Source organism: Mirounga angustirostris, unplaced genomic scaffold (assembly GCF_029215605.1).
Source record: "Mirounga angustirostris isolate CCGP_5_RB_7025 unplaced genomic scaffold, mMirAng1.0.hap1 SCAF_10, whole genome shotgun sequence".
Taxonomy (NCBI): Eukaryota; Metazoa; Chordata; class Mammalia; order Carnivora; family Phocidae; genus Mirounga; species Mirounga angustirostris.
This window is the reverse complement of record NW_026991718.1, coordinates 5028877-5052751: the sequence shown is the minus strand read 5'-3', so window position 1 is coordinate 5052751 and position 23875 is coordinate 5028877. Positions and strand designations below refer to the sequence as shown.

The window sequence follows — 23875 nt, the reverse complement described above, 5'->3', positions numbered from 1 at the left end:
AGCCAACAACCTCATTGAGACTTAACTCACTGTAATAAGACACATTTTAATAAAAAAGCAAATGATCACTATTTTATACACTGCATTTCTCCAGAAAATCTCGAGCAGGGCATCACTTTCTATTTCCAGAGTAATTCAACACTGCAGATTGAAAACCATCGCCCTTCCACACGAAGTCAGCTTCCACTAGATTGCAGAATTCAAGCTTTCTCAGATGTTAATACAGAGTCAAAAGCGGTGGATAAAACTTTGCAGATGGCTTGTGCCTGTTCCTACGGTTAAGTGAAAAACATAGAGTAAGAGACTTCACCGACCTCTTCCTGAATTGGTGTGGCCAGCAAAGGTATAAATGTGACCCTCTTAACAGCCCCGCACACCTGCCCACCAACAGCTTTGGGAAGCCCGGACACCACGTCCCCCGGGCCGCCTCGTGCGTCCCCTCTGGGAGAAGCACCTGCGGACAACACGTAGGAACTGGGCCTTTGGGAAGGACGCCGATGCGGCAGTGGGGTGACGGCTACAGAACAGGACGGGCTTCCGCCCCGGCTCTGCGTCTGCCCTGCCCTTGAGATGCCCGCACGGGTGAGTGCTCGTCCCGGCCCAACTGACCGCCCGCGGCAGGTCCCGGCAGCTGGCTGACCGCCGGCCTGACGGTCACCCGCACTCTGCCGGGCGTCAGATGCCCTGTGGGGGGCATCTCCTCGGCCTCACAGAAGACTGGCCGTCTCCTCTGGCTTTACCACCTTGCCCCGTGAATGAGACGAAGCAAGGCAACGTGAAACCTCACCAGGCTGTTGCACTGATAGACCCAGAGGCTGTACTCCTCGTTGCTCGCGTCGGTGGTCTTCAGGGCCAGTAAGCTCTTTCCGGCGCCCAGACCGTCGTCGTAACACACCATGCGGATGATTAAATACAGAGCATGCCGGTGTAAGACATCCTGCAGAAGTCAGGAAAAAGAAAGATCGGGACTCTTGACATTCTGACCTTTCTCTGCAGAATTTACTGTGAGGCTTCCAACAGAGCATATCTATGCATCTGGCAGAAAACAGTTGTAGAGGTTTTTTTGCCCCCTGAGGAATATTCCAGAATGCTCAGTTATGGGGCCGCTTGCCTTCAGGCTTATCCCTTCCTACGAAAAATTCCAGAAAAACAGGAGTAAGACCTGGGTTCACGGTCCTGTTCCCTGTGCCCAGCGTCCGTGCTGACAACTGCTGAGCTGGCGCAGGGCCCTAAGCTGAAACCGCATTAGGGGCCAGCAGTGGGGGGTGTTGGCCGGGGCCCCACCATCCCGGAGAAGCAAAAGGAGGCCTCTCTTCATTCACCCTAAGAAATCGGTCATTTTTTAGGACCAGCTGCCAGGAATGTTTACCAAGCAACAGTTCTGCAAACGAGCAGAGAGAACAAGTGGGCCCTTAGCAGCCTGACTGCCAAGTACCTGAAACCCCCTTTTCCCCTAATAAATTCTACTTACATACTGATCTGATGTTGATACTTTTATACCATACTTGGAAACTCCCATAATGAATTCTTCCTCCAGAGGAACGAAAGGCAACTTCCCATCTTGCTTTAAAGTAAAAATAAACCACATGAGCTACGTTAAAAAGTACGTTGCATCCCTTAAATCGGATTAGTCAAGTTTAGTATCTGGCCATCACAAATCCAAACCCTTTCGAGAACGCGGGGTGTGCAACAGCCCAGCAAAAACTGTTCCTCAAAGAGGCAGAAGGAACATTGTCGCCAGGGTTCGGTTTGGTTTGGTTTCATGTCCACAGACCTGAGCAAAATTCACAGCCATTTGTCTTGATGTCATCCCTAATGGCAAACAGAGATCCCGCTCACAGATCCCAGTGAGGCTTAAATATTTACGTTAGAAAAATAAAGGTATTTAGATTTTAAAATACTCAAAGCTTATGCCGATGTCAGCACAGGAAACCATCAGGAAACAGAGCCGCAGGAACCCCTCTTCAAAGCCATTTTACATCCTACCCACATGGTAGGTACGTCTGGGTGCCCCCAGATCCCGGGGCTGTGAGCTTGATGTGCGGTTACTTGGAAACCAAACAGCAGATGATAGCTGATGGCTTCCCTAGCAGATTATCCTGTTTTATTCCCCTAAGTCAGAATACCGCCTAACTTGTCTAATGCCACAATAAACCAGAGAGTGGGCAATCAGTAGATGTCCCGTACTGTGAATGTCTGTATGGAACCATTTGCCTACATTAAAGAACTTCTGGTAAAGAAGCTGTGTCTGCACGCCTTGATTCTTGGGTCCTCACACGGCTACGGTAACCTCTTCCAGTGATTTCTCACAGTAGGGTTCAAGCATTCCAAGAATCAAAAGATGAGAGAACACTAACGCTATTGTCAATAATGGAATTTTGACAAGCCCGAAGACTACGGTGCTCTGAGAAACTCAGCAGTCGTTAACAGAATGAAAATGATCCTAGTGCCCTTCTCGGGGGGGAACCCTTAGCAATCTTCTCAGTGTCATACTTCGGTGAGGTGTTGCTTGCACTCGTTGGAATGACCGATGCCAAGCCAAACGCTGGATATTAAGTCCAGACTACCCAGAGGTCTCTGTGAAACGCACATTCGACTGGCTGATGCCCCGCAGACAGAACTCCTGTGCTTTATGAGGGCATGAAGCATGGTATTTAGTGATCCCATTCTCCACGATTCACCAGACCAAACAGCCTTAAGAGTAACCAGCGCTCTAAGAACTGATAAGGGAATCTTTCCATTGTGGAAATAACCCTTTGTTAATAATACAAAGACCTGCGATGCCATTTTCTAGAAATTCAGGAAGCAACTTACTGTCTTTGGCTCATCCACTCCCACACTAGCAAGAGTACAGATCTTACAGAATTCGATGCACTGACCTTACACCTTGGCTTTGTCTTCGCTTTCATTCTTAATTTTCCTTCATGATCATTTCTTTTTTTTAATCTTCCTGACTGGGGTATGTTTCTGAAGCCCACCTCACTTCAATTCTTGTTGCTAACCGGGTGTGAGTGCATTGATAGGTCAATACCACTAGGAGGCTGATTATTGAAGGAGTTGCGACTAGTTCAATGGAGACCTGCTAAGGCCTGCCAGTCTGTTTTAAAAGACAGACCTATGGTGTATATAACCCATCACCGCACTCAGCTCCTCATTTAAACGAGGAAGTCAGCTCCCAAAAAAGTAGAAAGTGCTGTTTTTGAAGGAAAGAACTCCCTGTTCCCATGGGACTCTGTCTCTAGGCACCTTGTACCACCTGTCATCACAGTGCTCGATAAATATTTTAACAATGATAAAAGCAGAACATCCTTCTCCAAAGCCATGAATTTATTTTCTAGAATGTTCTAAAATTTTTTTAAAAATTGTTTCTTACCTGGGCAACATCTATATAATTTATCAGGTCTAGGGGCCCTTCGAGACTTTCTCCTTCAGAGAATTTCAGTTTCTCAATGGCACCAACATATTTTATTCGAAATTCTGCACAGGTATCTGAATTGTTGTTGCTTTGTCCTAAAGGTGAAAGAAAAATTTTAACAGTAAGACTTCAAAAGAAATATCTGCATTACAGCGTGTCCTCAATCCCTTCACAAATAAAAAAGACTGTGTCATCAGAACTTAACCTTTAATGAAAATTTAAAAAATTTTAGTGCAAGATTACTTGAAGTAATAGGAAAGAACTTGGAATTTAGCCTCTTCCTCCGTGACTCTATCCTAAATGTATAAAAGTCTTAATAAGAATAAATTAAAACAGGAGAAAAATAAAATGCTGACTAGATAATGATTGAGTACCTTCCCGATACATTAAGATATTTAAGCTTTTTTTGGTTTCTTCTCCCTCTTTACCATGTTCACTGTTGTTTTCCTGATTCAGCAAATCTGGTCTACCTCTCCCAGTCAAAAAAAACAAATGTTTTTTTCCCTGCAGATGGAATAATGCCAGACAGGAAGTCTCTTCACATGGACAGATGTTAGGTTACACGACATGTGGCAACAGGCTGAAGAACCGTGTGCTGTAAAATCTAGCTGGGGCCAACATGGCCACAGTGCATTATGTGATCTGCCATGTTAAGGTGATACTATGTGGGTACTTCTAGGTTATGCTTATGTAAAAAAAGGACGCCCACATTTTTAATATTTTTAAGGCATCTGGAAGCAAAAATAATAGACTTTGCGCTACTATCTTCTCTTGTACATGATATGGTTCTTCATCCCACCCCTCCGTAGTCCCCACTTTTTACAGACTAACTAGTCTAGGATCCTGAAGGGATCTGCCTTCGGCTCAGGTCATGATCCCAGGGTCCTGGGATCGAGCCCCGGATCGGGCTCCCTGCTCTGTGGGAAGCCTGCTTCTCCCTCTCCTACTCCCCCTGCTTGTGTTCCCTCTCTCGCTGTCTCTCTCTCTCTGTCGAATAAATAAATAAAATCTTAAAAAAAAAAAAAAGGAACGTATTGTGCTGCTCTGGTGAAACTACATGAACACCGGTTAAGAGCCACACTAAACGGTCCAAGCCTTCTCCGTACCTGAGCTTTTGGTCGAATCTGTATCGAGGCTGGCCACAGTGCTGGATCGTGACAGCCCCCCAAGGCTAGAATCGACAGACTGAGAGACAACAAACAAACAAAAAGGTAAACAGAATTAGACACACTGTCTTCTCTCAAATTCTCTACCAAACATTCAAATTATTTACTTATTACAGCTGAATCAACATAGACAAAAGCAGCTCAATTACTCAAGCAGATCGACTATGACAGATTTTTCTAAAGACGAATTCTACAGCAAACTTCAAAAAACCAGGCAGTCCCGCCTGCCCTTCCCAGAACACAACGTCAGATAACCGTGGTGTGGACATTCCCAGTATGAACCAAAACTACCACCTCGGCCTCCTTGTCAGACACCTGGTACTCAGGCTGTGTGTGAAAATCTACACTTTGTTTTCACATCATCCCCACGGAACCCAAAAAGAACCCTGTGTGGAAAGCAGGCAGGGAGTATGATTCTATATAATCAAATGAGCAAAGACAGCCAGCGGGGTGAAGTGATTTACCCAAGGTTACATCAAGGAACTAGCCCAGCCCTCTGATCAAGGTCTCCTCCTCCCCATCCCCATGCTCTGCCATTAGTCCGACGAGTACCTGGCCTGCTCGGTCATGCACGGGACGGCTGGCAGACCAGAGTGCAATTATCAGTGTGAATTGCAAAGGAAAACCAACAAAATTGTTAAGCAAAACACGAAGCATACACGTTAGCGTAGATTCTATAGAATTGTGCTCTGAATATGCTTCGTTTCTTTAGAAATAACATTCTGTGAAAACTTTTGATTCAAAAAATGAGTCCCTTCTTTGCACCTCAAATCAAAATTAAATTTTAAAAGAGCAATATACTCAAATTTTTTCAATGTTCAAGAAGTGAATCAAGGTGAATGCAAAAATGTATCAGGTCTGGTAAATATGTTTTTTCCCTTTTTCGGTAATTGCTCTCCTTGGAGTAAAATGTAAAATGAGAAGAGAGCTATGTGCACAGAGACGTTCCCCATAATGTTACATGTGGGACTGAACACCGGAAATACTGTACATACTCAACGGGTGAGGGGGAGGGAACTGGAATTAAGATGCTGTTATAAACTGAGACTGACTTCTGGGATGAGCACAACCCCGAAGTGAGTAACAGAGTGAGCTTTTGTGTTCCAAACTACTCCCCCACGCTGGAAAGCACCAGTCCCCACTGAACCTCTCTGCACGAGGAGAACAGGACGGGAGAAACTGGTCTGCTTTTCCCATGTCCAGAACAGACAACAAGGAGAGCTTACATCAACCTAAAACACACACCTAACAGTCAAAACGTGGCTTAGAGACCACACGGGGGTCACCACCATCTTCGGGGTAAGGCCCTCACTCGCAGGTGGCCCCCTTCTGCCCTCTCCAGCCCCGCTGGCCACATCAGAGAACCCACGGCTTGGAGCTAACATCTCAAGCCATCAGCAAGTTCCCTTAGGAATCTGAAAATCTACTCCGCCAGCAGCGAGCCATCAAGTCTCCCGTTCTCCTTTCTCTGGTCTAGAAAACAAGAAGCAGGCCTGACCAGTTCCCCAGGCTGAGGTCCTCACACCAGGGCTGCAAAGCTAACAGCAGGGAGGTTCTTGACTAGCTTCAGTTCAAAAACCTTCAAGAAAACTCAGTCTTGCCACTCTAAGGCAGGATTCCTAAAACGTCCAACTTCCGTGCTTCTGGCTAGGAGCATCTCAGCTCGGTGAAAATCCCGAGGGGCAGTCGTGTGTGTCTTCATTCACTGGGGTGTGGCCACCGTCGCTCGGGGTGGTGCCCACGGGCCAGCGTGGCCCATCCCCCTGGGGGAGGGCACCCCCTCTGCGCTGTGCCATGGGCTTGTCGCCTGCCTCACAGCGTCCTGGCACTGCGCACGCTCGTCTTTGAAAAGACAGAGCTCACAGGGTGGAGACTGTGAGAACCACGGCCTAGGTCCAGGGATGAGGACTCAGGCCTCGACGGTCCCTTCGCAGTCATATACCCGGCTTCTCTAGAGTCCTAAGCATGGCATTTGCCTCACGATCCAACTCACTCGCTATTAAGTAAGCAGACTTCTAGTTATGCACACACACCCCACACCCCGGAATGCAAGAGCTCCGGCCCCTGGATGGGCCTGCGATTTCGATCGTGTGCAACAGTTAAAAATCAGTGTTTCGGTGAGACCATTCACACGTCCTGTGCCATCCAGGTTCGTGAACTGAATCATCTCAGGAACTCTCCAGAACGACAGAAAATTAAATCAAGCACAGGACGGGTCCCTAGTGCCAAAAATAAATGTCAAAACACACCTAGTTTGAGGACGACCAGCAGCTGCGCTGTGGCTAGGAGGCTCTGTGTGGGATCAGGAGAAACAAAATGCTCACTGCTTTGCCATTCTGGGCCTATTCCCAGCCCCCCTACCTTGCTCTTCGTACTGATTTCACTACTTTGGGAACTGCTGCTACTGTGTCGCTTTTTGCCCTTCCGGAACATTTTTCACCATAGCTTGATCCAAAGGAGCTCCCCTAGGAGAACAACTGGTGGTTAGTTAGAGCAAGAAAACCACCTCGAAATCACTTTATGCACAACAGGAATAAAAATCATCAATTCCTTCCCCGTCCGCGGTGCAGTCCTCCTACTGGAAACCGAAATCTTTTCCTTTGGCCACCAAATTTGGATACTATTGCTTCACTCTTTCTTTCTTTTTAAATTTGAAAAAAATAACCTAATGAACCGAAAGGACAGAAACCTTCCGTCATACCTGGGGGTGTGAAAAGCATTGTTCTGAGAAGTAACAGACACACATCATCTACTTCTCAAAATACTCAAGTGCCTCACTTCTCTTTAATCAATTCAAGACAGTAGTAAAATAGGGGACATACTAGTTTACCAACCAAGATCCTGAGATTCCGTTGCTATCTTGGGCTGACATTCTATAAATGGTAGGGCTTAGAACAGAAGACATGACTACCTCTCAGAAATGGGCATTTTTCTCAATGTCTTGAGCTACCTTTAAGTAAAAGTGGACACAAAAACATTCCCAGGCGCCAGCCCTCCCCTCCTCGCTCTGTAAGGCCAGGGAAGGAGGTGACCTGAAGTTTTCCAGAGTCAGTCTTCCATGCATCTTTTTTAAAGTAATAATTAATGCCAGGGAAACAAAATTTATCCTTGCCCATTTCATAGGAGCACATCTAACTATTATACTTGAAAAATTATTAACTAACCTGCATAACAGTTTATAGTTCAAATATTTCCAAAGACATCGTGTCACTTTTATCCTCACAACAACCTGGTGACACATTCAATTGCTCCGGATGTTTTTTAAAGGTATCCCTCGTCTGTGCTGCATATTATGCTGGGGGGTCCAGGCCCCCAGCCTCAGAAGGTAGGTTATAATCTGCATTTTATAGGTGAGGGAACTGTGACCCATCTTTCAGGAGGCTTCATGAGTAAGATAACAACAAATTTTTACCAAAGATTGGATCCTACAGGGAATCTGCTTACGGTAAAAGGAATACTACTGTATTGTCTTCAAAGGTCCCATAGACGACAGTGTGCACAGAGAGCTTCCTCTCATTCTGACATGGTCAATTCTTTTCAGAAAAATGAGGTACCTGATGAAGGAAAAAGAATGAGTCAATCAAGGGGAGGTCACTGAATGTCCTATGAGAAGTTTCTCCCACTCTATTTGGAGACCCCATTCTCAGTCCACTCACCAGCGTCTGACCTTAGGCCACTTGCCCAAGACTGACCCTCAAGCCCAAACTTTTTCATTAGCCCCATCATATAACCTATCTCTATGTTTTTGCTTGATTTGTGAAGTAGCAAGAAAATCTGATTTGTTCACTCATTCCTGAGTAACCAGTGAGCACCTTTTAGGTGCTGGGGATGTATCAGTGAATGAGACAGATAATGCCCCTGACCTGACCTCAAGGAGCCCATTCTCAGAGGGATGAGACAGACCGACAAGAAAACCAAATACATTGTTAGAAACAACTGATAATGAGGGAAACAAAAGCAAGTTCAGGATTTACAACTGATGGAAGGAAGGGTGAGCATTTTAGACAGAAAAAGATGCTCTGAGGAAATGAACAGTAAGGAGACCTGAAGAAGGAAGGGACGGCGGCCATGTAAGTACAGAGGAAGAGCATTCTGGCAGAGAGTTGGGCAAGTGCAAAGGTCCTGAGGGCACACCCCAGCTGTAAGGAATAGTGAGAGGCCAATGTGGCAGGAAGGAGGGAGAGGGACAGATCCACAGGAGGGAAAGATCCACAGGACCTTTGCATTCCTTAGAGAATAAGGTATTACTCCTTAGAGAATAAGGTAAAACTCAAATCTGATGCCATTAATGTGCTTAAAATCTTTCACAGGCTCACCAAAGTTAGAGACTGAAGTCAAAGCTCTCTGCCAGGACATGCAAGGTCCTGCATGGCAGGGCTCCCATCTACCTCTCCAGTCTCATCTTCCACAACCAGCTTCATACCTTATTCTGTTGCAAACCACAACAAAAGTCTGGGGTTTATTTTGGGTTTAACAGAAAGACTTGAGGGGCTATTAAAAAGCAGTCAAGTGATAGGATGAGACTTCTGTTTTGGAAAGATGATGGGCTGCAGGTAGAGGACTAGCTGCAGAGGATACAAGTAAAAAGAGGGAGATGAATTATCAGGGTCTACTGGGGATTGTTTGCTGCCATTGATCACCTAGCATTCAAGGGATGCTTCTCAGTCAGGACGAGACGGCAAGAGAGCCTTATTCCCAGGTCTACACAAACTGGGTTAACCTAAGCAGCATAAAGTGCCATGTTAGCAATCTCTGATCAGTCAAAATATTGGTGTGTAGCATATTTAAGGACATTATATTTTAAATATATATATAGAGAGAGAATTTACTGAAAGGGAGTGTATACACACACACACGTTTCAATATAGGTAACAATTTTAAATATGATTTTAAAATAAAATTTGATTCTATTGCTAGTGAAATCCTGAAGCATCCCTTCAAATCCCTGGAATACTAGAATGCTTTGAAAATCACCCCATTGGTATTATCATGCCTTTCCAACTCCTAAAGACTTTCCATCACCAATCTAGGAGCTGAGGGAGGGAAAGGCATTTTATTAAAGTCTCTGAGATCTGCTGCTATTTTGATGCATGTTCTTAAGCAAATCATTCTTGTCTCTAAATTATTCATGCATGAAAATGAGACCAGAAATACTGATTGTCACTTGGATGTTCCAAACTTGTCAAATGCAAAAATGCCTGAAGCAAACCCTTTGTCTTCCCTTCCATATCTGCTCCAACTCTCTCCTCTCCCTTTCAGTAAATTCTGTTATTTCTGGTAGAAACCAGGAAATCACCAACTGCACAAAGTCCTCCAGGCCCTATATCGAATAAAATACTAAGATCCACTGAATCTAACCCCTGAACAGTTTGCTCATCCACACCTCTAACAGGCCCATGCCATCACTAGACCGTTGCTGTATATAAATACTTTTTCATCAGCTGATCCATCAGTGTGGATGGATCCTCAACCCAAAACAATGCACAGATACACAGTTTGGCAGGCCATTTAAGGAATTCATGTCCCAACGGGACTCCCTGCCGCTTTAAATCTACGACCAAGCTCCAGCTGAAATGATTTCTTTAAAACTCCTATCTGATGCCATTAACGTGCTTAAAATCTTTCACGGACTCACCAAAGTCAGAAACTGAAGTCAAAGCTCTCTGCCAGGACATGCAAGGTCCTGCATGGCAGGGCTCTCTACCTCTCCAGGCTCATCTTCCACAACCAGCTTCATACCTTATTCTCTAAGGAATGCAAAGCTTCTCCAGGTTGTCGGCATGCACTCTGCTGTTTCTATGCTTTGCTCCTATAATTCTGTCTGCCTGGAATGCCCTTCCACCTTTTATTCATTCAGCCAACTTTACTCACCTTTCAAGACTCAGTTCAGGCTGCTTCTTTACTAAAGCAGAAAGCTTCCGTTGGACCTCCAGGTTGGGCTAAAGGACTGGTTCTCCACAGCTTGAGCATGCACCCTAATCCCAGCCTTAGCCTGCTGTTGCCTACTTAGAACTGTCTTACTTAGAACTATCTCACTGTGAGCTCCTCAAAGATGGGGGTGAGATAATTCATCCGTGTACCCAATGCTTGGCACAGACTGGCAGAGGACATGCTTAATGAACTGAAGAACCTGCTGGGAAGATGACATCCAAGTAACTTCGTGTCCTGAACACCTACCAGGTGCTGCCCAGCGCTAGGTGCTACATACACCGCTAAGGACCAGCAAGGCTGCGGAGGCACAGCCCCTTTCAAATGAAGAAGCCTAAACGCCAACGGACTCGGCCAAGGTCGCCAGGCTAATCATGGCTGGGGCCAAGTTCGGAACCTAGACAGACCGACGCCAAAGCTCCTTCTCGACCCCACCCTGCTTCCCATGCATTCCGCACCGTTCTGTTGTGCCCGCCACGTGCAGGTGCACAGGGTGACAGCAAACAAGACACACTCCCCCGGGCCTTTCTCAGTGAGGGATGGGGGGGCGGGGGGCGGAGCGGTGCAGAAACCAGCAGGAGCCGGCACAAAAAGGCAGTGCTCCTCACGCCCCACAGAGCAGAGCCTGACTCAGGAAACAGCCCCGCGGAAGCGCCCACTCCCGCCGCCGAGTCCGACGGGACCGATCCACACACGACACCTGTCGTCACAGGAGCTGCAGTCCCACCGCAAACAGGAACCGGGCACCGGGGGCACTGCATCCTCCGGCAGGCCCGGGCCCGCTCCTCAGCTCCCGCCGCCCGCCCCTAGCCGCCTCGGGGCCTGGGGCCCGGACCCCGGGAAGGCGGGTCCCCGGGGAGACCGCGGCCCCAGCGGCCCCACCCATCCGCCCCACAGCGGGCCCCTCCGCCGGCGCCGCCTTCGGGGCCCGCGTTCCCTGCCAGGCTCAGCCCGGGTCCGGCGAGGGCCCAGCTCTCACCTCACAGCCGGTGGCCCGCCGCCGGGGCCGCCCGTGATCGGGGTCAGACACCCGCCGCCCCGGGAACAGACGCTGGGGCAGCCACTCCAGTTCTAATTCCAGCGCCAGCTTTTCCGGTGCCCCCGGCCCCGCCCGCCGAGCCCCGCCTCCGAGACATCGCGCAGGCGCAGCCTGACCCCGTACCAGATTTCCGGACTCCGCTCGGGGAGCAATCTCGCGCCCGAGCGTGTGCGACCGGAAGTTGGGGGGAGGGGCCTAGTGTCGCGGGCGCCGGAGTGCCGGAAGTGCTTCTGGTGGATGGGGTTTTTCTACCTACCATTGGTTCCCCGTGGCTCCGTTTTCCGTTTAGGAAGGCTCCCGCGACCTGTTCCTTTCCCGCGCTCCGCCTTCAGACTTCCGAGATGTCTGCGATTCCTGCTGAGGAAAGTGACCAGCTGCTGATCCGACCCCTGTAAGGGCCCAGCGAGGGAGGGCACGAAGCCACGGGCTGTGCGAGGCGAGGCGGGGTGACCGGGTGGTTGGCCTCCTAGGTCGCCCCCCTCGCCGGCAGGCCTCGGGAGCCGGCCCCTTGGTCCGCAGGGGCCGGCCAGGCCTCTCAGGCTGAAGGGGTTTGGAGAACCGTGGATCGGAACGGGCCTGCTAGGTTGAATGGGACTTGGCTGTTTTCTTCAGTCTCTCGGGAGAGGGTGTTGTTGGGGGCGGCGGAAAATGTCTTGGGCCGCTGGGCGCTAAAGAGTGGCAAGCCGTGGGGGAAGCGGTGGATGCTGATGGCGGCAGGATGAGAGGAGGACCTGGATGAGGCTATGGCGGTGGGAAGAAGAACTAAATCTGTTTATTATTTCCACGTTTGCCGAGATGTGGAAGAGGGAATCGATTAGCTATGAGTTTTGACGTTCTGACTTCAGACCCTAGCAGATTAAGAAAGGTAGAAGGAGAGGGGAAAGAGCAGAGATGTGAAGGACAAAATTGTCCTTGATTGTCCATGCGAAGGTTCGTCTTTTGGTGGAGATGGCCTCCTGCCAGAGAAACACTTTACAGATCTGGAATGAGGCTTAGAGGGGGAAACCATTGTGGAGAACCCTTTGCTGTAGATTAGCAATTTGAATTCACAAACATATATTCAGATGTAAGTTAGCACCTCATTCACTTGTGCGTTTTCAAAAGGTGGACAGTGTCTACACATCCACTCAGTAAGGACTAGTTGAGCACCTACTGGGAACCTAACACAAATTTCCCACTGCTTCGTTCACACTTACCCTCTCTTCCTGTGTTCAGCAGACACCGAGCAAGTGTCCAGCACCACACTAGGCATTGGAGATGCAAATAGGACAGTGCCAAGTTAACTGAATTCACCCTTTCAGAAGGAATTGCAGTGCAAAGTGAAAAGTTCTGGAGAGACAGTTGGGACTAATAGGAGATACTTACTTTGGGGTCAGACGTGGAATTCAGTCCCTTCTTTGTCACTTGCTAGGACAACAACTTCTCTGAACCCATTTCTTCACGTGAAAATAATATGGCCACACTTATTGTGAGGATCATAGTAGGTGCTCAGTAAATGGTATATTAGGAGTGTACATACAGATTGGCATGCACTGAGTTCTGGGACAGTTACGGAAAAGGGATTTCTAACAAGTTGAGAAGAGAAGGCTAGTTCCTGCATCCTGGAAAATACGGAGCATGACCTGAGCCTTAAAGAATAAGCAGGAATTAAAGACAGATCAAGGGCAGGGCAAGGATGTTCCAGGCAGGGGAAGTGGCACATGTGAAAATGAGAATGGTCACAGTTTGTGGCCAGTTTCCTCATGTCTGTGGCTGAAAGATTAGCAGATGAGGTGGGAAAGCCTGTCAGGGACCAGCTTGTATACATACTAAGGAGTTTGAGCGTTTATCATGTCAGTTCTGGGGAGCCAGCGAAGGGTTTAAGCATTGATGGGATATAGTGGGAACTGTGTTTAGGAAGATCACTCATATCAGCTGTTGCAGATGAATAAGAGTGGGTTCAGTGGTGGGAATCCAGGAGGATGTAATTGAAATAATCCTGGTGAAAAGCAGTGAGAGCTTGGAATGAATGAAATGAACATCAGTGAGGTGGAAAGAAGTCGGTTTCAGAGAGTAAGGAAGTGAAATCTTTAGTTTTGTAGCTCATCAGATATGTATTGGAAGGGGTAGTTGTGGAGAGGAGTGTTAGGATGTCTTGGGTTCCTAGGTTGAGCAACTGGTAAAAGGTTGTGTTATTCACTCGAGGAGTACGGGAGCTGGGGCAGGTCTGGAATAAATTTGGGAGTTCTGTTGTTTTATAACAGCTTTACTGAAATATAATTTACATACCATACAACTCATTAAAAGTGTACAATTCAGTGATTTCTAGTATATTCACTGACTTATCCAACCATCACCACTATCTAATTCCAAAACATGTTTGTCATTCCAGAAAGAAAGCCTGAACCCATTAGCAGTCACTCCCATATCCCCCCAACTTCCCCAGCCCCTGGCCACCACTAATCTACTTTCCTTCTCTACAGATTTGCCTATTCTGGACATTTTCCTTAAATGAGATCATATAATATGTAACCTTTTATGACTAGCTTCAGCTTCTTTCACTTAGCATAATGTTTCCAAGGTTTATAATTTGGGAGTTTTTAGTCATTTAGTAAGTATTTCTTGAGATTTCTTGCATATCGGGTACTGCAGCTGAATCGTAGTGAACAAAATAGACAATGTCTCTGCTTGTACAGTGCTTTCATTTTCATAGTGAGGAACAAACCATAAATAGAGTAACTTCATGTAATTATGATAGAGTCGTGTGAAGGGCAAACGAGAAGGCAGTCAAGAGGAGGCCTCAGAAGGTGACATTTGGACTGAGACCCAAATGATACAAAATACAAAGGAGCCAGTCATGTCAATAGCTGAGGGATATTCCAGGAAAAAAGCAAGTTCAAAGGACTTGAGGTGAAAACTAGTTTGGCATATTTGAATATAAAGTACCTGTGTGGTAGCCCAGGAGAAAGACCTAAAGGCCAGGTATCTTTTAGAGGCTTGGAATTGAGAAGAACGATCTGGGCTACAGATACAGGCTTGGAAGTCATCAGCATGTCAAAAACGTGAGACTGAAGATCACAAAGCCTGAGAAGTGGGCCAAGGAGAGCCCCTTGCAATACTAACATTTGAGGTGTGAGCAGAGGCGTGAGTGTGAAGGAAACGCCAGGGAGACATGACGGGCTGCGGAGAGAACAAGAGAAGGGCGGGAAAGGCTATTTGCACTTAGCAACAAAGAGCCACGTTGTAAGCATGGTTCCAGAAGAGTGGTTGGCAAAAGCCGGCTTGCAGTGAATTGAGTGGGAGGAGGTGAGGGACCAGCAGGGAGTGAGCACAGCTCTTAGGAGGCGGCCGGGGAAAGGAATAACAGAAATAAAGGAAACTAGAATGGAGGGGTTTTAATTTTCAGGTGAGAACGCTGTAGCACGTCTCAGTTGTGATGCTAAAGTAGCTGGGAAGGGCAATGTCAGTGAGGCAGCGGTGTCCAGGTCTTCAGGAGGGTGGAGTGTGCAGAGTGGAGAACCGTGGTGACAAGATGGGCCTCGGACAGAAAGAGCTCTGTTTTATTGCTACAGGAAAAATGGAGGGATACACAATGTTGGTGGGTTGGTAAGTGAAGTTGAGGAAACTGGCAAACATGAGCTGTATATTTTTTGATGCACAGAAGGCCCTCGGCTCGAGTGAAGAGGAAGATAGAATGGAAAATGGGGATGAAGTTTGAAATAGTTACTGTGGAAATTATAAGAGAAAACTGAGCTAGGGACACTTAAGAGGTTGCTTCGTGGGCCAGTGAAAGGGGAGGCCAGGAATTCATGGCAGCACCATGGTTGTTTGAATTTATCAACATCATACTCTGCACTAGGATCTCCATTTGGGGGTAGAACCATCTCGTGTGTGTCTCCTAGTAAGTGGACTGAGTTCCTTGAGATCATGGTCCAGGTACTAGGCATTTCCATATGCTAGGCACCGACAGTACGGTGCTTGGTGTTGAATTGAGTGAAATGTTACCTAGGATGGGTGGGAAAAGACATCAGAGAAGGTGAGGGACTGGGAAAACAGGTGAGGTTTAGCTTCAGGTGCATCTTGTGATAATTGGAAATTAAGGCTGTTGTATTCATTTAAGAAGAAAGGAAAATTGTTGAAGTACTTGGCATCCAGTATCCTGAAACAAGTTAGAGGGCAGAGGCCCTGAGTGCACGGCTATGAATAAAATTAGTCTATTTAAATTTAAGCTATAATGTAAAATGTAAATACATACTGTGCTCAGAAAGGCAGTGAAAGAACTTTGAAGTGCCTTTGAGTTTCACTTAAGTGCTGATCGTAGAAGTGTGAGCCCATAATGTGTGTAACTGAGATTTCTGTTACATCATGATTTAACCCTAACCTTCAGAAGATTGAATTTAACCTTGGGCTTCTTGTATCTGTACCATCCCCTCCCATATCTTAGCAGCTGCAAAATCCCTCGACTCCCAAGGGTCACTTTCCATCTTTTCCCACGTAGACACTCTTCTTCCCTATCTTTGTAAGTTTCTCGAACTCTTACCTGCCTCAGATAAGTGCTATCATCAAATGGGGCATAATTTAAGTTGTAAAAATATTTGGATTTATTGGGCTTGATTTTGATTGTTTTTAATCATCTTTTCCCCTTCAATGTTTGCAGTGGAGCTGGGCAAGAAGTAGGAAGATCATGTATTATCCTGGAGTTCAAAGGAAGAAAAATAATGGTAATTATTTTGTAGTCTGGATAATAGTACGGCTCTGTCTGCGTTGGGGGTTAGATCTTTTCTAGGACTGTAGTTCTGTTTAGCTCCCAGAAAAATGTCATAGTTGGTATATGTCTGTGCTGTGTAAGATTAATGTGAATAACTGAATACACTTCGACTTAGTAATTTGACACAACATTAAACTGAGAAGGTGTATTCTAAGATTGTAAAATTGTCAACCAGCTCTCCTGAGCTATTGCTTCTTCAAGATCCCTCTTCCACTCTTGGAGGGTCAAGCCAACCTCACTGCCCCACCCCCCCACCCCCCCACCCCCCCACCCCCACACCCCCACCGCCACCACTCCCTGTTGGAAGAGCGCCAAGAAACTGAGTGCCCGAACCCATGCAGAGTTCCAGCCACCCCCATGCAGCCTGGGCTGACAGAGCCCTGGTTCAGCAGCTTAGATACCTAAGTTTGCATCATGGCCCCTGACCTTGGGCAGGGCAGGCTGGAGTTCCTCTAAGCCCATTTCCTTACCTGAAAGAGAGGTTAGGAGAGATGATTTACATAGTCCTCACTAGAAAGGCACTTCTGTGGCTCATCGTGTTCCTGTGGTTCTACTTCTCCCAATCATTCAAGAACAGGCAGGTGTAAGATATTTTAGTCATTTATTGTATTCATGTGCTAGTAATGCCCCCAAAATGAATAGGTAACTCATTATGGCTGACTTTAAGAATTCCTTCCCCAACGCCTTAAAATACTTCAGTTGCCCTATTCTGGTAAGTTTCCCACTTCTGATTACTTTCTTCTCAGTATAGCCAGATCCGGGAGTAGTGAAATCTATAAACTAAAATGCCCACCATCTTCCGATATCAAAGTTTTTGAAAAAGAGTTCACCCATTGTTAGAGTGACCACAGAAACTAGCTGAAAAGGTATTTTTTATCTTGCATCCTGTGGCTTAAATGTGAGCTTTATTTTATATTTGTTTTGGGAAGTGAGAATTGTTAATGGCATATTTGAAATGTTTAATAAGAATTGCATTGCAGATGTTGGTGTATACAGTCCATCTTGATTATGTGTGTGATGTATTTGTTATAAATATTGTCTATTAAGTAAGTGTTAATAAAATGTGTAGGAGGGAAGCACCTGGGTGGCTCAGTTGTTAAAGCATCCGCCTTCGGTTCAGGTCATGATCCCAGGGTTCTGAGATCGAGCCCTGCATTGGGCTCCCTGCTCGGCCAGAAGCCTGCTTCTCCCCCTCCCACTCCCCCTGCCTGTGTTCCCTCTCTCGCTGTCTCTCTCTCTCTGTCAATTAAATAAATAAATAAAATCTTAAAAAAATAAAAAGTGTAGGAGATTGTGATCCTTTTTTCTGTCTCTTTCAGTTGGACTGTGGGATCCACCCTGGCCTAGAAGGAATGGATGCTCTTCCTTATATTGATTTAATTGACCCAGCTGAGATTGATCTCCTGTTAATTAGTCAGTAAGTTATTTTCTTTATTAACGACACAGTTTTTCAAGAACTTTTACTATAAAGATCATTATCAGATTTTAAGATTCTGATGTTTTAAAAGAATATCTGGGACACCTGGCTGGCTCAGTCAGCAGAGCATGCAACTGTTGATCTCGGGGTCGTAAGTTTGAGTCCTACGTTGATGGTAGAGTTTACTTAATAAAAAAAATCTTTTTTAAAGATTTATTTATTTAGAGAGAGCACGCACGAGAGTGGGGGCGTAGGGCTGGGGCTGGGGGAGAGAGAATCTCTGATAGACTCCCCCACAGAGCACAGAGCCCAACATTGCCGGGCCGATCCCAGGACCCTGAGATCATGACCTGAGCCAAAACCAAGAGTCGGATGCTTAATAAAAAGAATTTTAGGGGGGCGCCTGCGTGGCTCAGTCGTTAAACATCTGCCTTCGGCTCAGGTCATGATCCCAGGGTCCTGGGATTGAGTCCCGCATCAGGCTCCCTGCTCGGCGGGAGGCCTGCTTCTCCCTCTCTCACCCCCCCTGCTTATGTTCCCTCTCTCACTGTGTCTCTCTCTGTCAAATAAATAAATAAAATATTTAAAAAAGAAAAAAAGAATTTTAGGGGCACCGAGGTGGCTCAGTTGGTTGAGCTGCTGCTGCTTTTTTTTTTTTTTTAATTGGGCCATTTTCCAGCATTTATTTTCCAAAGGTAAGGCTTGAGTGTATTTGTTTGTTTATTTTTTCTTACAACATATTCTTTCATTGCAACATTTTCCTCAGTTTGAAAAACTGTGTCCTCGTGGGTGGACACTTGCTAAGGCTTTATTGTAAAAAGACAGTATTACACACTGTTGTCTATTTCTTTCATATTTCAAGAACTGTGTTAAAAACTATGTTAAAGAACTGTGTTAAAACAGTTACTAAAATTGAAGAGTATTGCATTGCATTATTTTGAAATAATAGCAATTTCCAATTAAATGGAATTCATCTTCCTCATAAAATCTTAACATATATCCGTGAAGATATTACAATGTCAGATGAACCAGTACCTATTTCTTCAATATTATTCATATCAATAGAGCTTTTTAAAAAATTTTTTATTTAAATTCAATTACTTAACATATATTATTAGTTTCAGAGATAGAGGTCAGTGATTCATCAGTCTTACATAACACCCAGTGCTCATTATATCACATGCCCTCCTTAATGTCCATCAGCCAGTTACCCCATCCCTCCAGCAACCCTCAGTTTGTTTCCTATGATAAGAGTTTCTTAGGTTTGTCTCCCACTCTGATTTCGTCTTGTTTTATTTTTTACCTCTCTTCCCCTATGCTCCTCTGTTTTGTTTCTTAAATTCCACATATGAGTAAGATCATATGATAATTATCTTTCTCTGATTGACTTATTTCGCTTAGCATAATACCCTCTATTTCCATCCACGTCATTATAAATGGCAAGATTTCATTTTTTGATGGCTGAGTAGTATTCCATTGCATATATATACCACATCTTTTTTATCTATTCATCTGTTGATGGACATCTGGGCTCTTTCCATAGTTTGGCTATTGTGGACATTGCTGCTATAAACATTGGGGTGTAGGTGCCCCTTCGGATCCCTACATTTGTATCTTTGGGGTAAATCCCTAGTAGTGCAATTGCTGGGTCATAGGATAGCTCTATTTTCAACTTTTTGAGGAACCTCCATACAGTTTTCCAGAGTGGCTGCACCAGCTTGCATTCCCACCAACAGTGTAGGAGGGTTCCCCTTTCTCCGCATCCTCACCAACACCTGTCATTTCCTGACTTGTTAATATTAGCCATTCTGACTGGGGTGAGGTGGTATCTCATTGTGGTTTTTGATCACTCCCTGATGCCAAGTGATGTTGAGCGTTTATTCATGTGTCTGTTGGCCATTTGTATGTCTTCTTTGGAGAAATGTCTGTTCATGTCTTCTGCCCATTTCTTGATTGGATTATTGCAATTTGGGTAATGAGTTTGGTAAGTTCTTTATAGATTTTGGATTCTAGTCCTTTATCTGATAAGACATTTGCAAATATCTTCTCACATTTTTTTTTTAAATATTTTATTTGACAGAAACACAGTGAGAGAGGGAACACAAGTGGGTGAGAGGGAGAAGCAGGCTTCCCACTGAGCAGGGAGCCCCATGTGGGGCTCGATCCCAGGACCCCGGGATCATGACCTGGGCCGAAGGCAGACGCCTAACGACTGAGCCACCCGGGTGCCCCTCTTGTCACATTCTGTCAGTTGTCTTTTGGTTTTGTCCTGTTTTCCTGTGTTGTGCAAAAGCTTTTTATCTTGGGGCGCCTGGGTGGCTCAGTTGGTTAAGCGACTGCCTTCAGCTCAGGTCATGATCCCAGGGTCCTGGGATCGAGTCCCGCATCGGGCTCCCTGCTCTGCAGGGAGCCTGCTTCTCCCTCTCCCACTCCCCCTGCTTGTGTTCCCTCTCTCGCTGTGTCTCTCTCTGTCAAATAAATAAATAAAAATCTTAAAAAAAAAAAAAAAAAAGAAGCTTTTTATCTTGATGAAGTTCCAGTAGTTCATTTTCGTGTCTAGTAAGAAGTTGCTGCGGCCGCCTTCGAAGAGGTTGCTGCCTGTGTTCTCTAGGATTTTGGTTGGCTTCCTATTCCACATTTAGGTTTTTCATCCATTTTGAGTCTGTTTTTGTGTATGGTGTGAGGAAATGGTCCAGTTTCATTCTTCTGCATGTGGTAGTCCAATTTTCCCAACACCATTTGTTGAAGAGACTGTCTTTTTTCCATTGGATATTCTTTCTTGCTTTGTCAAAGATTAGTTGACAATACAGTTGAGGGTTCATTTCTGGGTTCTCTATTCTGTTCCACTGATCTTTGTGTCTGTTTTTGTGTCAGTACCATACTGTCTTGATGATGACAGCTTTGTAATACAGCTTGAAGTCTGGAATTGTGATGCCACCAACTTTGGTTTTTTTGTGTTTTTTTTTTTTTTCAACATTCCTTTGGCTATTTGAGGTCTTTTCTGGTTCCATACAAATTTTGGGATTATTTGCTCCAGCTCTGTGAAAAAAGTTGAAGGTATTTTGATAAGGATTGCATTGAATATGTAGATTGCTCTAGGTAGCATAGACATTGTAATAATGTTTGTTCTTCCAGCCCATGAGCATGAAATGTTTTTCCATTTCTTTGTGTCTTCCTCAATTTCTTTCATGAGTGTTATATAGTTTTCTGAGTATAGATCCTTTGCCTCTTTGGTTAGGTTTATTCCTAGGCATCTTATGGTTTTGGGTGCAACTGTAAATGGGATCGACTCCTTAATTTCTCTTTCTTCTGTCTCATTGTTAGTGTATAGAAATGCAGCTGCTTTCTGTGATTGATTTTATATTCTGCCACGTTGCTGAATTCCGGTATGAGTTCTGGCAATTTTGGGGTGGGGTCTTTGGGTTTTCCACATAGAGTGTCATGTCATCTGCTTAGCGTGAGAGTTTTGACTTTTTTTTTGCCGATTAGATGCTAGTTTATTTCTTTTTGTTGTCTGATTGCTGAGGCTAGGACTTCTAGTACTGTGTTGAACAACAGTGGTGAGAGTGGACATCCCTGCTGTGTTCCTGACAAGCTCTCAGTTTTTCCCCATTGAGAATGATATTTGCTGTGGTCTCTTTATAGATGGCTTTTATGAAATTGAGGTATATACCCTCTATCCCTACACTGTGAAGAGTTTTAATCAAGAAAGGATGCTGTACTTTGTCAAATGCTTTTTCTGCATATATTGAGGGGATCATATGACTCTTGTACTTTTTTTTTATTAATGTATTGTATCACATTGATTGATTTGCCGATGTTGAACCAACCTTGCAGCCCAGGGATAAATCCCACTTGGTCCTGGTGAATAATCCTTTTAATGTACTGTTGGATCCTATTGGCTAGTATATTGGTGAGAATTTTTGCATCCATGTTCATCAGGGATATTGGTCCGTAATTCTTTTTGGTGGGGTCTTTGTCTGGTTTGGGGATCAAGGTAATGCTGGCCTCATAAAAAAGAGTTTGAAAGTTTTCCTTCCATTTCAATTTTTTGAAACAGCTTCAAAAGAATAGGTGTTAATTCTTTTTTAAATGTTTGGTAGAATTCCCCTGAATTCCCCTGGGAAGCCACCTAGCCCTGGACTCTTGTTTGTTAGGAGATTTTTGATTACTGCTTCAATTTCCTTGCTGGTTATGGGTCTGTTCAGGTTTTCTGTTTCTTTCTGTTTCAGTTTTGGTAGTCTGTACAGTTTCTAGGAATGCATCCATTTCCTCCAGATTGCCTAATTTGTTGGCATATAGTTAGTTGCTCATAATATGTTCTTATTATTGTTTGTATTTCTTCGGTGTTGGTTGTTTTTTTTTAAAGATTTTTTATTTATTTATTTGACACACAGAGAGAAAGCACAAGTAGGCAGAGAGGCAGGCAGAGAGAGAGGGAGAAGCAGGCTCTCCACTGAGCAGGGAGCTGGACGTGGGGCTCGATCCCAGGACCCAGGGATCATGACCTGAGCTGAAGGCAGCCGCTTAACCGACTGAGCCACCCAGGCGCCCCTTCGGTGTTGGTTGTAATCTCTCCTCTTTCATTCATGATTTTATTTATTTGGGTCCTTTCTCTTTTCTTTTTGATAAGTCTGGCCAGTGGTTTATCGATCTTATTAATTCTTTCAAAGAACCAGCTCCTAGTTTTGTTGATCTCTTCTAAGCTGGAGTGGCAATCCTTATTTAAGACAAATTAGATTTTAAACCAAAGACTGTAATAAGAGATGAGAAAGGACATTCATAATTAAAGGGTCTATCCAACAAGAAGATCTAACAATTGTAAATATTTATGCCCCTAACATGGGAGCAGTCAATTATTTAAACCAATTAATAATAAAATTAAAGAAACACATTGATAGTAATACAATAATAGGGGACGTTAGCACTCCACTCACTGCAGTGGACAGATCATCTAAGCAGAAGATTAACAAGGAAACAAGGGCTTTTTTTTTTTTTTTTTTTAAAGATTTTATTTATTTATTTGAGACAGAGAGAATGAGAGAGAGAGAGCACATGAGAGGGGGGAGGGTCAGAGGGAGAAGCAGGCTCCCTGCCGAGCAGGGAGCCCGATGCGGGACTCGATCCAGGGACTCCAGGATCATGACCTGAGCCGAAGGCAGTCGCTTAACCAACTGAGCCACCCAGGCGCCCCGAAACAAGGGCTTTGAATGACACACTGGACCAGATGGACTTCACAGATATATTCAGAGCATTCCGTCCTAAAGCAACAGAATACACATTCTTCTCGAGTGCACAGGGAACATTCTCCAGAACAGATCACATACTGGGTCACAAATCAGGTCTCAACCAGTATCAAAAGACTGGAATCATTCCTTGAATATTTTCAGACCACAGTGCTTTGAAACTGGAACCCAATCACAAGAGGAAATTTGGAAAGAGCTCAAATACATGGAGACTAAAGAGCATCCTACTAAAGAATGAATGGATCAACCAGAAAATTAAAGAAGAATTTTTAAAAAGTTCATGGAAACAGATGAAAATGAAAACACAACTGTTCAAAACCTTTGGGATGCAGCAAAAGCAGTCCTAAGAGGGAAATAGCACTACAAGCCTTTCTCAAGAAGCAAGAAAGGTGTCAAATACACAAGCTAACCATACATCTAAAGGAGCTGGAGAAAGGACAGCAAATAAAGCCTAAACCTAGCAGGAGAAGAAAATTAATAAAGATTAGAGCAGAAATCAATGAAACAGAAACCAAAAGAATAGTCGGTTGAGCTTCTGACTCTCAGTTTCAGCTGGGGTGGTGATCTAGGTCTTGGGATCACCCTGCCTCCAGGTCTACAGAACTGGATGTTCTATTCCTTCCCTCTGCACATAACCTACCCTGGGTGCTCTGAAAGTATCCATATGCACCTGTTACATAGAACTTTTCTGCACAGTGAGCAACAGTTTCATTTCACATAGTTTATGCTGAAGAGTATTTTAAAAATTGACAATCTTTTTGTTTCTTTTTAAGTTTCCATTTGGATCACTGTGGAGCTTTGCCCTGGTTTCTACAGAAGACAAGTTTCAAAGGAAGAACATTTATGACTCATGCTACAAAAGCTATTTATAGATGGCTTCTTTCAGATTATGTCAAAGTCAGGTAAATTGCTCTATT

At 45.0% G+C, this 23875-nt stretch overlaps 2 protein-coding genes across 7 annotated transcripts in view; one reads left to right on the top strand and one right to left on the bottom strand.

The window, feature by feature from the left end:
* Positions 1 to 26: 26 nt before the first annotated feature.
* Positions 27 to 11644, bottom strand: ITGB1BP1 (integrin subunit beta 1 binding protein 1). 5 transcript variants are annotated; one of them, XM_064571846.1, is made up of 9 exons: positions 11489 to 11617; positions 10453 to 10711; positions 8026 to 8135; positions 6943 to 7046; positions 4522 to 4600; positions 3374 to 3510; positions 1472 to 1564; positions 788 to 937; positions 27 to 272 (listed from the first exon to the last, which is right to left on the bottom strand). In XM_064571846.1, exons 4-9 carry the CDS (start codon positions 7012 to 7014, stop codon positions 201 to 203), a joined length of 603 nt encoding a protein of 200 aa, XP_064427916.1. In that variant the 5' UTR covers positions 7015 to 7046; positions 8026 to 8135; positions 10453 to 10711; positions 11489 to 11617; the 3' UTR covers positions 27 to 200. The 5 variants fall into 5 exon arrangements, with proteins under 5 accessions (XP_064427916.1, XP_064427917.1, XP_045740016.1 ...); XM_064571847.1 differs by lacking the exon at positions 11489 to 11617 and adding an exon at positions 11210 to 11324; XM_045884060.3 differs by lacking the exon at positions 10453 to 10711 and having other exon boundaries at positions 7994 to 8135; positions 11489 to 11644.
* A 109-nt stretch (positions 11645 to 11753) lies between these two features.
* The window catches only part of CPSF3 (cleavage and polyadenylation specific factor 3), a 44043-nt gene continuing 31921 nt past the window's right edge, over positions 11754 to 23875 (top strand). Inside the window, exons 1-4 of one of the 2 annotated variants that reach the window (XM_064571844.1) lie at positions 11754 to 11939; positions 16185 to 16248; positions 17615 to 17712; positions 23732 to 23860. In XM_064571844.1, coding sequence (XP_064427914.1) covers positions 11890 to 11939; positions 16185 to 16248; positions 17615 to 17712; positions 23732 to 23860 — 341 coding nt within the window. In that variant the 5' untranslated portion in view covers positions 11754 to 11889. The remainder of the gene's footprint in view (positions 11940 to 16184; positions 16249 to 17614; positions 17713 to 23731; positions 23861 to 23875) is intronic. The other variant, XM_045884062.3, reaches the window with a different exon arrangement.